Source organism: Anarhichas minor, unplaced genomic scaffold (genome assembly GCF_050575085.1).
Source record: "Anarhichas minor isolate MPS153535 unplaced genomic scaffold, ASM5057508v1 ptg000021l, whole genome shotgun sequence".
Taxonomy (NCBI): domain Eukaryota; kingdom Metazoa; phylum Chordata; class Actinopteri; order Perciformes; family Anarhichadidae; genus Anarhichas; species Anarhichas minor.
In genome coordinates, this window is record NW_027466467.1 from 2,665,001 (window position 1) to 2,678,509 (window position 13,509).

General features: G+C 41.8%; 1 protein-coding gene across 3 annotated transcripts in view; it reads left to right on the forward strand.

The window, feature by feature from the left end:
- mtss1 (MTSS I-BAR domain containing 1) overlaps positions 1 to 13,509 on the forward strand; it is a 44,639-nt gene that overhangs the window by 18,873 nt on the left and 12,257 nt on the right. For all 3 annotated transcript variants that reach the window (XM_076095575.1, XM_076095576.1, XM_076095577.1), the window contains exons 4-6: positions 9,489 to 9,573; positions 10,406 to 10,497; positions 10,621 to 10,695. In XM_076095575.1, the coding sequence (XP_075951690.1) occupies positions 9,489 to 9,573; positions 10,406 to 10,497; positions 10,621 to 10,695 (252 nt within the window). The remainder of the gene's footprint in view (positions 1 to 9,488; positions 9,574 to 10,405; positions 10,498 to 10,620; positions 10,696 to 13,509) is intronic.

Sequence of the window (13,509 nt, forward strand, 5' to 3'; positions counted from 1 at the left end):
ACTTCATAGAGCAAATCAAATCAATGCTCGATAAAGGAGGAGGAGTTGGTGCTGTATTTTTAGATCTACGCAAAGCTTTTGATACAGTCAATCACGATGTGTTAATATCGAAACTCTCTGCGTTCAACTTTTCACCTAGAGCACTGGCTTGGATGTCTTCTTATTTATCAAATAGGAAGCAATGTGTTAAAATGTGTGACGCACTGTCAAGCAACCTGAAATGCACAATGGGTGTTCCACAAGGGTCAGTGTTAGCTCCCCTATTATTTAGTCTATATATTAATGATCTCCCTCAACAGTGTCATGATGTAGAACTGCAAATGTATGCAGATGACACTGTTGTGTATATACACATGCAAAAACAGCTGAGTTAGCAGCTGCCAAGCTAACAATTGCATTGGAAAGGATCACACACTGGCTCCATCAATCATGTCTGACTCTAAATGTAAATAAGACAAAAGGGATGTTTTTTTCTAAAACCATCAGTCAACCTCCTGATGCTGACATTCTCATCTACGGAGAACTACGGCTAGAAATAGTCACTGATTTTAAATATCTTGGTGTGATACTAGATCAAAATTTGACATTTAAGAAACATGTAAAAAAAAAAATGGTTAAAACCATAAAATACAACCTAGCAAATTTTAGACACTTCAGAAACAGTCTCTCCAAATGCAGCAAAGATATTTATGCATGCCATGATCCTTTCTCATATGTCCTACTGCATTACATGTTGGGGGCAGGCTGGTGAAACAGCCATAAGACCGCTCGAGTCTTTATATAAGCAAACAATAAAAATTCTGGACAAAGGGCCGTTGCACTTTCACCATTGTAGGGTATTGGAGAAGCATAATGTACTGAGCTTTAACAATTTTAGATTGTTCTCAAATTTGTGCCTGGTCTATAGACTTTTAAATGGTTTGGCCCCTCCTGCACTCCGTGACTTTGTGTATACTCGCTCAGCTACTTCTATTATATCAGCAAGAATATCCTCTACACGAGACTGTACAATACCATTTCGCCGCACTACTTTTGGTCAATCAGCCTTCTCTGTAAAAGCAAGACACCAGTGGAACACCCTGCCTGAAGGTGTGAGGAGCTGCAGCACTATTAGCACTTTTAAAGCCAACTTAAAACGTTTTTTAAAAGCTGCACAACACTGCACACACTGACCTCAATTCTTGTGGTCTTTTCTGACTTGATTTTATGGACAAACACTAATTTTTGATGTGCTATTTGTGTGTAGCGTTGTATTGGGTGTCTTGTATGTTTTTGTGGTATATCTCTGTATTATGTGTTTTCATTTTACTGTGTTATTGTCTTGTACTTGTTTGACCTGCCAAGGGACTGCAGATGCAAATTAGCTTAAGCTACAATCTGGTACAGTGCATCGAATGGAGACATTTATGTTTAAACTGTACATGGTCCCTTTTAAATAAATTTAAAACAAAAAAAAAAAACCCGTAGAAGACATCGTATATTTCACAGGATCAAAGTCAGCTAAAATGTCAGTCTCCCAACTGGCGAGCTAAACGCCGCCACACTGCACAGCGCACTGTTGCCGTCGTTAGCGCTGTTAGCACCGTTAGCTGTCTGCTACAAATGGATAGATTGCCGGTGTCGTTGATTGGAGACGTTTCGCTACTTAATGTAACCCCCTACCTGCATCCTGGGTCTCATTAAGGCTGAAATGTAGCAGTGAGGGTCCACTTGATGTATATTTTGTCATCTATTTGCAGGAACCTCGACCACCTGCCTGTCCCTTAAAATGTGTACACAACTAATGCACGACTACATGTTTGTCCGCTGCGTCGTTTCAGATTTAGTTAAGGCTTTCCTACGACAAGTTGAGATGTTATTCTGGTACCTGGTGATGGTGGTGAAACATTTAATTTAGTCAAAACTGCCTGTTTGGCTTTGAAGTAGCTACAAGTTTGATTTAAGATGCTGTTGACTCCATAAGAGTAGGTCGGCCATTTATTTGTTGTATTGGTGGTTCTAAATCTGGCTCCTCATATCAAAGTGTTTTTGGGAAAGACCCTGAATCCCAAATATCTGTATATGTGGGGACTCGCGTCTTCCCACTGGGCATTTCTTGCAACACGACAAACACTATTGCATTTAAAACCAAACATTTTTTTATTACTGTCCTTGTGTACGACAGGAGTTCTTTGGTAGACGACTGGTGCGATGGTTTTGGTTCCCATTTAGCACCTGGTGTAGTTCAGGGCTGATGCCATCTGTTAGCAGTTAGCTCAGCATGAAGCTAATGCTGCCTCTACCCACTGCAAGTTGACCGAGCACATTCCTGTGTGTGTGTGTGTGTGTGTGTGTGTGTGTGTGTCGATCATGTGTGCGCTTGTTTCTGAGCCTCTCACACTTTTCTCCAGCTTGTTCCGGCAGCTTCTGACTTCTTGAGAATTTCCAATCAATTTTGATTAGCAAGCCTCAACAGGACACACTCGTCATCAGAGTCTAAATCTGTACATGGGAATAACTTGAATATATGTTGTTCTTGTGTAAAGAGCGATTAGCAACCACATTAAGGAAAAGTGAATTGCTGCCTCCTGCCGGTTAAAAACAACGAATTTGGGATTTGCAAACGGAAAATGATGTTTGTGTTTATTTTTATATAGAATGAGGAAAGTAAAATACGATCACAAGTGGTCACGTAGAGACACATTCTATATTAATACACACACACTACATCTGGTGGTTAGACAAAAAACTAGACTGTCCTAGCTTTTATTTTGAAGGACGGGTCAAATCACTTCCAGGTCAAATTAAACGGGTGACACACACACACACACACACACACACTGTTAAACTCTTTGCGTCGACAAGTCTTGTCAGCATGCAAACACGCGTAATTGTTTTCTCCCTGTCAGCGCCTTATAACACCAGCGGTGTGTGTGGGTGGGTGGGTGTGTGTGTCTCTCTCTCTCTCTCTCTCTCTCTCTCTCTCTCTCTCAGAACCGGTCTGGTGGGTTCGTGTGTGTGAATCTTGTGGTTGGTTTCTACGGTACTGTTCTCGTCTCTCTGTGATCTGAGGACAGAGGGGACAGCTGGTGATGTAGCCTGAAGGCGTCTCTCTCTCCTGATGTGGGAGTTTCTCTCACGTTGAGAACGAGCCGGAACACATTTTGCTTGTCGGGTGACTTTAAACTGTATTTTCTGTCAGGGTGGACTTTGCCTCACAGGCAGCGACGGCGTCCTCGTGGTGTCAGGGCATTTAACGTCAGAACTGGAAGACCACGAAGACGCATGAAACGCATCTCAAACTGTGTCTCCTAATGAAGCTTTCTATGAACCAGTACAGATGCAACAACTGAATATCTTTTGAATCACAACAACTGTTAGCAGTAACTTCCAAATTACACATATTATCCCAGGCAAGTCTTGATCGAATAACCACAGACTTTATAATCGAAGTAGACGTAGTCATCGTGACGTCACCCATCGGTTTGTGGACTGATGTTTTGAAGCCTCGAGTTCGGCGAATTTCGCCGTCACCATCTTGGATTACGGCCGTCACCATGTTGTTGTTTTTTCGCAACCAATGAACATAAGTTACCATATTTTTAATGCGGAGGAGTGACGTAGAGACGACGTATACGTCACTGGTAGTGGTAGAGACCTGTCAATCACAGTAAGCCCCGCCCTAAAGCATCCCCTGCTTTATGGTCTGTTTGACTCTAAATGGACCATAATGTACTAAATGAACATCATGCTGTATTGAAGAAGACTTGAAACTAGAGATTGAGACCATAAACTCATGTTTACAATGTTTACTGAGGTAATAAATCAAGAGAGAAGTAGAGTCATTTTCTCATAGACTTCTATACAACCAGAGGAGTCGCCCCCTGCTGGACATTAGAGAGAATGCAGCTTTAAGACACTTCCTCATCGGCTTCACTCTCTCTCTCCCTCTCCCTCTCCCTCTCCCTCTGACTGTGTGTTGTGTGTCGTGTTTCACCAGATTGAGTTTACATCAAATTAAATCCCATGCGCCTCCATTTCTATCATATTCCGGTAAACGCAGATGAAGGCTCTGCACTGTCTGGATCGCTCTCATCACATTTTCTTGGAAGGCGGGTTCCTCTTGTCTGGTTCTCCGGTGGTTCCACATGACTGGTTTGTTGACGTCTTTGGCATCACGGGTTCTTCTCAACGCACGCACACACAAGGATCACAAGACGACCCACTAGAGTGCTGACGAGCTGTAACGAGATCTCCTCAGGTCAATGCCTTAGATCAGAGAGGTGATCGACTGGTCAATCAATACCTGGATCAATACTGCTGACCAGTCAGAGAGCAATACCTTTAAGTGTAGTATCTGCATACAAATCCCCCTTTACGTGCTTTAAAGATTCCGGCCCAGAATTGATTTTTGGGGGGGGGGGGGGGGTGTATTTCCATCACAAATCAATCACTTTCTGACCTTAAACCATTTTGATTTCCTACATGTCAACCGATATGAGAGAGTGTTAGAACGTGGTTCTGACAGACAGACAGACAGACCAACCAGTCAGGAGACAGCAGCTATCAAAGTCGACCAGTAAACAAGGTTATCTGCTATTTCAGTATTAAAATGCACGTGCAAATAAAGGTTGTGTCTGACTGGTTGGCCGGTCTGCTTAATGTTCTAACACTGCCTTACATAGGTTAATATGTAGGGAAAAATAAATCCATTCAAATCTGAAGGTGTGAGGTCAGAAAATGATTGATTTCTGACATAAGTACCTGTTTGTCAGAAGCTTGTCTGCCTGACGTCACATTCGGAGCGACACCAGAGGAACACCAGCGTCTGTGGAGTCTTTTTTGAGAAATCGAAAGGAATTAAAAGCCTCACGCGTTAATGAAAGGGCCACATTATGAGGAGGATGACGCTGGAAAATCTTAGGTTAGGTGTGGAGGGTGAACAGGTCTCTCTCTGTCTGCTGGAAAAAGGAGGGGAATTATAAACGACTGGAGCAGCTTTTTATTTTCCTCTTTTTTTTTTTTTTTACCACCCAGAAGAGTCAATGACAGATTTTTAGTCAAGTCATGAATTCGCATTTCACATCAATAGCACATTTTACACAATAGCTTAAAGATTTTTTTCTTTACATACTAATAATATATGGAAACAACACAGAACAAAGCCAATAAGAGAATTGTTTCTGCTTCATATTGATGAAAAACGTTGAAGCCAGTTTTTATTTTACACGCTATGTTTACATGTTTTAGACAATGAGGTCCTTTCCTGTTTCCTTATACTGGTCCCCTGAGTACAAAGCCGGCTCCATAAAGAAACCGTTCTCACTTTAGTGTAGAAGAACTTGACTGCCCTGACCTCGACCCCGTCAAACCTTTTGGGATTTGCGAGCCGGGCTGAATTGCCCAACATCAGTGTTACGCCTCACTAATGCTTTAGTGGGAGCAAATCCCTGCAGCTGGCTCCCAAAGCTTTCTGGGGAGGCTGTTATGGCAGCAGATTAAAGGTACCCTGCTAGTGGCTCTATGGGGGCAACGTTTTTGGTTAGTTTTTTCCTGTTTTTTAAAAACATTTGTCTGCACAAGCTCGGGGAAGCCCTCGCGTGATCACGCAGCAATGTGACGCGATGCACGTTGCTGCCGATGGTTTCACAATATTTCAGCGATCTACATGCGCTAATGTGCCGAGAAAAAGTAGTGTTGCAGCAGAATGGAGGGTCGAAGAAGACGGGAACGATGCAGGTCTCACATTCATATCCAGTTTGTGCTTCATGAGGAAGTAAAATGCAGATGTACAACATGTATTAGTTTAATGCCCACCAGAGTCGTGAATCAACAGCACGTCAAAACCAGAACAAAACAAAATGTGCAAATCAAACACAAACTCACTCCCACACTCTGTCTCATCTTGTCAGGTTGCATTTTTCTCTGAAGTTGACCCTGAGCTCCATTAGACGTGTCTGAGCACAACGAAACGCCTATAGTGTGAAGACACCTGGCTACGACACACACACACACACACACACACGCGTGTTGTAATCCATGCGTTGCGAAATGAAAAAGAAAACATTTGAATGCAAGATACAGAACCGTGTTAGTGCAGCTTCAAAAGAAAACCCCATCGATTAAAGGAACATTTTTGATTTATTACAAGTTGGATTTTATTGTTGTAATTGTAGTTCCAGTTCGGCTGGGTAGCATTTAATAAGATAAACGTAAAATATGGTGCCTGTACCAATACTAGAACCTTTTCTCTAAACATGAATCTGTCCATTATTTTAATAGTTCAGTATTGTCTGCAAGATAACTGGTATCTTTACGGATGGCAGTGGCACTAATAGGCCATCACTCATTTTCGTTTCCACATTTATGTTTAAAATAAAAACATCAGTGTGAATAGCTTGTATGCATGATTATCATGCAATTGACAGACAATGTTGATATTGGTATCAGCTGACAAGCTATGTTTATAAATGGCAGTAGTACGGCCTCCCTACTCACTGTACCTTATACATGTTTAAAATAAAAACATGAATATGAACCTGTGTATTATTTGAATAGCTTAGTATTGAATGCACAATAAAGAGGTATGTGTATACATGGCACTAGGCCCATTTAATATAAACCACAATTTTATACAATATATATAGTCGGGGGTCCCTGCTCCATCTCTCTATGAGTTTGGCGGTCATTGGCCTGAAAAACGTTGAAGACCTCCCTAAACATTACATGACAGACGTTGTGAAACATCTACTTTAGCTGCATTAGGTTGATGTCGGTGTTCTGCGGTTCTCCGTTCTAGACTTAATGATGTTCTCTGAGCTCAAAGCTGCAACAGGGAGGGAAAGGCAAATAAAGCAAACACACCTCGCCACTCCTTAAACGTTTAACCCACGCCTCATACCTGTGCGCGTGTGTGCGTGCGTGTGCCTCTCACCTGCCCTCTGCCACGTTGTGTGGCCGATAATGGATGTTTTGGAATGGAAAGGAGGGAGGAAGAGAGGGAAGGATGGAGAGCATGAGAGAGGCAGAAGGACAGATAGAGGACGAAGGGTGGAGGTATAGAGCAGAGGTCTTCAACAGGGGGTCCGCGACTCCTAGAGGGTCCGAGGAGGTACTGCAAGGGGTCCGCGAAATATTTGGTTGATTAGACAATTTTTAAAAAACCTTTTTTTAATTTTTTTTTAATTTTGAATCTGTCCATTATTTTAATAGTTCAGTATTGTATGCAAGATAACGGGTATCTTTATGCATGGCAGTGGCACTAATAGGCCATCACTCATTTTCGTTTCCACATTTATGTTTAAAATGAAAACATCAGTTTGAATAGCTTGTGTGCATGATTATCATGCAATTGACAGACAATGTTGATATTGGCATTGGTATCAGCTGACAAGGTATGTTTATGAATGGCAGTGGCTCGGTAAGTTCGGTAAGTTTAGAGTTGTACCTATTCATGACTGTGTCAGAGTGTCGAGAGAGCATTGCCATCTCTCCTATGAGATGCACGATCTTTTTGTCCTGCTGTTTCCCCTGCTGGTCCATAGTCCGCATTGTTTCCATCAGCTGTTCTTTCTCCGACAGGTGCTCTCTGAAGTTTCCCTCCAGTTGCTTCCTCTCGTCCAGGATGCGAGTGATGTGCTCTTCTAACTCCACCAAGACCTGTTCTGTCTGGGCGAGCTCTCTTGTTGATTTCTCACCCAGAGCTTCGTATTTCTCCTTCGAGACATTCTCGCTCTAGAGGACTTCAGCCTCTTTGTGGATCAGCTTCTCGGTGGTCTCAGTGAGCTTTTGATGGAGACACTCCTTCTCCTTTAAGACTTCTACGATCTTAACGTCCCTCCGGTAGATCGTGTCCTCCTGCTGCTTCCACTCCCGGGTCACATTCTGCATAATCGCCATGAACTCACCTTGTTTCTGAGATACAGTGTAGGTGCTGTCCGAACTTGACCGCCATGGCCTTCTTCTCGTATCCTAGGCGATCAATGTTTCCCTGCATCAGCTCTTCTTTCTCCACCCAGTCCTGTTGTTTCTGGGCGAGTTCGGCATGTTTTTTACTCAGCCTCTGAGAGAGAGAGATCCAAGATTGTATTGTTCTTGTGGTGGAGTTCCTCCTGCACGTGGTTCATATTGCTCTGGTACTCATCGGTACTTTGTACCTCGCACATCTGGGTCTTTGGGGCAGAAACTTGTCTTTCTGCCTCATACCTCTGCATGTCTCTGCATTTCTGCATGTCCACACATATGAAGAGCCACCATCCCGTCTGTCAGCGACGGGCGACACTCCGTTGTGGAAAACGAAGGATTTCAAAATCTGGTTAAAATGCTTGAGCCACGCTACGAAATCCACTCACGCACCCACTTCAGTATGAAGCTGTTCCAGGCCTCTATGAGAAGGAAAAGACTGTGACCGCTTTCACCACGGCGGAGTGGAGATTCATAGTCCGGTGCTGCAGACACGCCCCCTCTGTGAGAGTCACACAGACACAGACCTGGGGCAGGTGCTGACAGAAGTATCAGAGTGGAAGCTAGACCGGCCCAATAGTAATATCACTACAGAAAGGTCTACCCTCTCCCCAGACAATGTAGATATTCTCATCTTTTTGAAAATAATGGTAATGGTAAACATTATTGTGTATTTGAATGACATAACCTGACAGGAAGTAAACATAGACCCAAGTTGTTGCCTAGCAGTTCAGTTCAGTTGAAACAGTAGAAGCTAGCTCACTGGCTGTTTCTTTCTTTCAGTATTGATCAAAGGACGAGGATATCAACTTACCTCATGTTGCACTTAAACTTAACAGAATTGAGTTGCACCCCTACTGTATATATGAATACTTCCTGTCTGTGTGACATATGATCATATGTTTAATACTTTGCGTGTCAGGCAGCACGTTGTCTGTGACGTCGGGTGGGTTGCCAGGTTGAGCGCAGTGGCTCCACCGAAAGAACATTAGCTTATATTTCCCACAATTTAAGCTTCTGCATTTTCCGAATGCACTAGTATTATTCAAACGTATTGTTCGGTTCGTAAGCCTCGTACCAGTTAAAATCCAGTATGTCTCAAATGTTCAAAGACCGTGCCGATTATTGTGTGTTTGTGTTTGTTTACACACAATGTATCGCTCCCTCATTAAGTGGCATTATATCGTTATTATGTAAGGACGACTGTTGTAATGTTGTGTGTGTGAAACCTGATGTTACAGCCAACTAACGAGGCTGATTGTGAAATAAATTCTCTTTATTACATAATTCATTAACAAAATGAGACACACAGATTATTTCAACACTCATCATATGATCTTAATCAGATTGATTCTCCTTAATACCACTTAATGAAGCAATGAACAATGACATTATGTTTCAACATGTTAAACATGTTTCAAATGTCTGAAATCCTAAAATTATGTCACAAAGTGGGTGCTTTATTTTGAGATGTTATTGGTTTAAAAAAACAAATCCTTTTTTATTTTGAAAAAGGAACTGATGTGGTTGTTGTTGTTGTTTTCCAGGGGCCACCAAAGAGATCGGCTCAGCGCTGACCAGGATGTGTATGAGACACCGCAGCATCGAGTCCAAACTCAAGCTGTTCACCACGTAAGACACACACACACACACACACACACACACACACACACAATGTACAGCTCTCTGGAAAAATGTTTAGGATGAAGAAGTTTTTATTTTTAAAGTCTGATCTTAATTTTTTAGTTTTTGTCATAATTTAAATTAAGAAACACATGAGCACCACACAGCTTTATTATAATGATAATAATAATGATGATGAGGATAATGATAATAATACGCTTTATTTATACAGCACCTGTCATAACTTAAAATGCAGCTCAAATTGCTTCACAAGAGAAACAAATTTGACATAAAATCTGCTTAAATTGGGAAAGAATCGAGTACTAGAAACCCTAAAATACAAAAAAAACTGCTTTTTATGCCTCATTGCCTTTAGAAAGCGTGACAGGAGGCATTAGGTATTCAGGTTATTCGTCTTTAAGTTATGTATAAAGCAGAAATGTCAAATATTATCTGATCTCGTCTTCTGTTTTTTATATTATTGTAAATTTAATAACAGTGGCTATATTATATTTTTGGTCTGTTATTCAGACAAGGCAAAATTCGGAAGACGTCATCTTGGACTCTTCTCTTATTTTGAAAGGCATTTTTATGAGATTTATAGAATAAATAAATCGGTTATTGGGGAAAGAAATTGTAGATAATTGATAATTCCAGCTCTACATAAATGAATAATACAATAATATTGTCTGACCCAATCTACCAGAGAGTTACTGGTTTAAATCCAAGACTCACTGGAAAAGTGACGGAGTACTTTTATATATTCTGTTAAAGGAGGAATTAAAAGAAAACGAGGTCAAACACGACGATTAATTCAGACTTTTATCTCTTTTTGTCTCAGAGCTCTCTCAGAAGGCCTCGTCACTCCGCTGGAGCTGAAGATGGAGGAGTGGAAGAAAGTGGCAAGTCAGCTGGACAAGGACCACGCTAAAGGTAAACACACGCGCACACACACACACACACACACACACACACACACACACACACACACACACACACACACACACACACACACACAGACCTGTCTCACGTCTGACTGTTTTTTTTGTCGTTTAGAGTACAAGAAGGCCCGAGCGGACATCAAGAAGAAATCGTCGGATACCATCAAACTGCAGAAAAAGATGAAGAAAGGTAAGAAGAACAACCAGCGCCGCCTTCGTCGCACATCCAGCAGCTTTTCAGCCACATTTAAAATGAACGTTGCAACAATTAAACTTTCACGTTTTATATCGCTGCACGTTTAAAAGAAGATTACGGGTTTTTAAAAAGCTGCAGAGAGCAGATCTGGTTGTACTTCAGAGGAAGAAGCCACCTTCCTCAGATTGAGATAATCCTCCTCAGTTAACCCTCATTGTGCTGAGATCAGTGTTTTCAGATCTGCCTCCTGTCAGTCATCACCGAGGGAAGAAATAATCCCTCACAAACATGTTCCTTTCAAAATAAATGCCAACTTCCATGTTTTATTTAGTCTGGTGTTTAAAGCCGGGGAGAGTTGGTGATTTAACTTTCAGCACATTAGAGATCATAATCTAAATTTACAACTAATATCATTTTAAAAAAGTAATTAGTTGATCTTTACCTGGCTGCTGTTGATCACCTGGCTTCACTTGGGACTTGTTTGGCCTGACTCAGGACTTGAAGGTGACTTGACATCTTCAACAAGAGCCCAAAGATAATGTAAATATATCACATCTAATCTATTCATACTGGGAGCGATGTGAATTTGTAACAGCAGCAGCACTTTCTCAATAAAAGCTTTGAATAGATTCTCGCATGCAGAGGACCAACTAGCAGGATTCCATTGAACCGGAGCAGCGTCTGTCCGTCTGTCTTTGTTAAACTGTTGTATATTCTGAGGTACTTTAAGGTGTTTTATTGAGTTTGCTCTTAGTGAACTTGAGTTCCCTCTGGTAAACAGTTAGTGTATCTGTCTAAGGCTTTTATTGTGAAAGGTAAGAACAGAAGGAGTTGATCTGGATTTTGAGCTGCCTTTGTCAAGGTTGAAAGGAGTAATAAAGTTTGTTGTTTAGGTTTGGACCACGGAGCCTTCGTGTTGTTGTCATAGACTGTATATAAGACGTGGACGTAGGCGCCGCTTTGAAGCCTCGAGTTTGGCATTTTGGCCGTCTCCATCTTGTTTTTTCCAACCAGTGAACGTCTTTGGTAGAGACCTGTCAATCACAGTAAGCCCCGCCCTAAAGCATCCCCTGCTTTATGGTCTGTTTGACTCTAAATGGACCATAATTTACTAAATGAACATCATGCTGTATTGAAGAAGACTTGAAACTAGAGATTGAGACCATAAACTCATGTTTACAATGTTTACTGAGGTAATAAATCAAGAGAGAAGTAGAGTCATTTTCTCATAGACTTCTATACAATCAGAGGAGTCGCCCCCTGGTGGTCAGGAGAATAGCTTCCAGATGGTCGTCGTGTTCATCTCCCACTCAAACCATCAAAAAGAACTTCAAAGAATAAATATAAATTGAAGCTGATTTCTGGTCATTTGTCACCTTTAATGTCATTAAAGTTGTTATAAATCATTACTTAGTTCTGTGAGGCTCGTACTGACTTTTTAAGCCTGTCGGTTTGGCATGTTGCTGTAGCAACCCAGAAACACTGCCAGGCAGTCACCTGGGCTGCCCCCCCGCCATTAAAGAGACACACACATACCCTGTGGTTGCCATGGCTGCACCCTGTACTCGACACCGCCGTCCCGTAATCAAAGAGACGGAAAGCTCGTCAGGAAAGACGTGTACGGTGAGGAATAGAAGGAAAAACACTCACTCACTCACTCACGCACTCATGCAAACACACACACACACCACAATCAAAATGAAACCTCGAGGCCTTTTATACAAATATCTTCTCCGTCCTCGCTCTCAACAAATCCAATACGCAAATGTACAGACACAGAAGTAGCCAGTACTCTCTCACACACACACACACACACACACACACACACACACACACACACACACACACACACACAGTCTCAGTGCAGACCCGCCCATGGTAAACACAGCGATGTCTGATGTGGGTTTAACGTCTCAACATGTTTTGTGCCACGTGTCTTGTTTTTTCTCTCCTCTTTCTGTCTCATTAACTTTCTTTTCTCTCTCAGTTCAATCGATCATCGAGAGTTTTTAATCACGACAGATTTAAGCAGAGTGCGTGAACGTGAACATTTTGGTGTTAATTGATCTTAAACATCCGCTCTTTGCCTCGGCTGCTGCTGCTGCTGTGTGAAACACCTTTTATTTAATAGTGTGTAGAAAGTAAAAAAGATGTCCGACACGTCAACAAAGACAGTTTATCCAGATGATCTAAATCATGCTTCACATGTCACCACGTAATGACACACACACACACACCCACACCCATAAGAACACCACTTTTTCATGCACAGTGTACCCAAACCGTTTCTGTACACTCTCCAATCAGGGCTTCACATTATAATTATCCCTTCTGTGTGTGTGTGTGTGTGTGTGTGTGTGTGTACCATGTAATGAGGACTAAACTGCTGTAGCTGTTGTTCTAACTACTCGTAACAAAAGTCTCTTTATTTCGAGGGACTTTTTCGTGGATTAACTGTTGAAATGATTGTTTTCTCTCCAGTGAGCAGTTTTAAATTACACTCCACAAGTTTCTCAGTTAACTTTCAGATCCTGAAACGCTCACAAAGCTCAGATTTTACTACGAGACTTTGTATTTCTCCTGTAGTCTCTTCTCAGTTCACTTCAGTTCATCTGTTGGACAAAAACGTAGCGTAATATAGATAATGTTTGAATGAAAGGAAACGCTTAACCAGTAAACATCTGGTCCATCTGTGTGTGTGTGTGTGTGTGTGCTCTGTCATTATGTGGTGCGTAACCACTTCAGATAGGGAATCTCCAAATGCTCAGAGAGAGATGATGGGAGGAGAGTCGAGGGAATAAAAAAGAC